This window comes from Malurus melanocephalus, unplaced genomic scaffold, assembly GCF_030028575.1.
Source record: "Malurus melanocephalus ecotype Western Australia unplaced genomic scaffold, MMel_1.1 scaffold_566, whole genome shotgun sequence".
NCBI classification, from domain to species: domain Eukaryota; kingdom Metazoa; phylum Chordata; class Aves; order Passeriformes; family Maluridae; genus Malurus; species Malurus melanocephalus.
The window spans coordinates 223,848-224,923 of NW_026623798.1; the positions used below are offsets into that span (position 1 = coordinate 223,848).

Genomic DNA, 1,076 nt, shown 5'->3' on the forward strand with positions numbered 1-1,076 from the left:
CTGGAAAAAAAAAAAAAAGGAAAGTAGGTGGTATTGAATCTAAGCAGTCAGTGGGCACTAACTGCTTTGTAGCTGGCAGGGAGAGAAAAACCCCAAATGTATTTGTGCATGTACCTCCCTAACAATATTTCTTCTCCTGAGCAGCTCCACCCCCACAGACATCAGCAACCCCAATTACCTGGGCATGGCTGCCTTCTCTCAGCAGCCCTCTGCAACCTACCAGCTTAAGCAGACACCTTCACCAGAGCAGCCACCTTCTCTCTGGAACTATGAGCAGCAGCCCAAAGAGAGCACCTCYCTAATGGGGCAGAGTCAGTCATCTTCCACATCACCGTCCTTGTCACCTCTATCTCCAAAAGCATCCCTCCAGCCTACAGTAAACAGAAGCATCTGTAGTCGAAGTCAAGACTACCTGTGAGTGTTCGAGTTTTGCACTGGGGTTGGGCCCCTCTCTCCTATCATTCTGTAAAGTCACTGTTCCATTATCTGTTTGGAGGGTTCAAGATGCAGCATATTCTTTCCATATTTTATCTCTAGAATTAGAAAAAGATAAGTGAAGGTCACAAGTGCAGACATCACACACTCAAAGAAAACTAGCATAGTAGTTCCTCAGACTTTTGTGACAGGAAAGCCAAAGATATACAAGTCAAACTTACAATTAAATAATGGAATCATAGAATGGTTTTGGTTGGAAGGGACCTTAAAGCTCATCTCATTCTACACCCTGCATAGGCAGGGACACTTTCCACTTGACGAGGTTGCTCCGAGCCTCCTCCAACCTGACTTTGGATAGGGAAGGGGCAGCCACATCTTCCCTGTGCCAAGGCCTCAGCACCTTTCTTCCTAAAATCTAACCTAAATCTCTCTTCTTTTATTTTAAAACTGTTCCCCCTTGTCCTGTCACTATCTGCACTCTCACTGCTTTGTGTAAGTCCCCTTTAGGCACAGGAAGGCCACAGTGAAGACTCCTTGGAGTCTTCTCCAGATGAACAACTCCAGTTGTCTCAGCCTGACACATGTAGGTTTAGCTTTCTACAAAGAGAAGAGAAGAGAAAGAGAAGAGAAAGAGAAGAGAA

General features: G+C 45.4%; 1 protein-coding gene across 2 annotated transcripts in view; it reads left to right on the forward strand.

Annotated features, from left to right (window-relative positions):
* Positions 1–1,076, forward strand: part of INPP5D (inositol polyphosphate-5-phosphatase D) — a 54,966-nt gene that overhangs the window by 47,234 nt on the left and 6,656 nt on the right. For both annotated transcript variants that reach the window (XM_057382348.1, XM_057382347.1), the window contains one exon: positions 145–414. In XM_057382348.1, the coding sequence (XP_057238331.1) occupies positions 145–414 (270 nt within the window). The remainder of the gene's footprint in view (positions 1–144; positions 415–1,076) is intronic.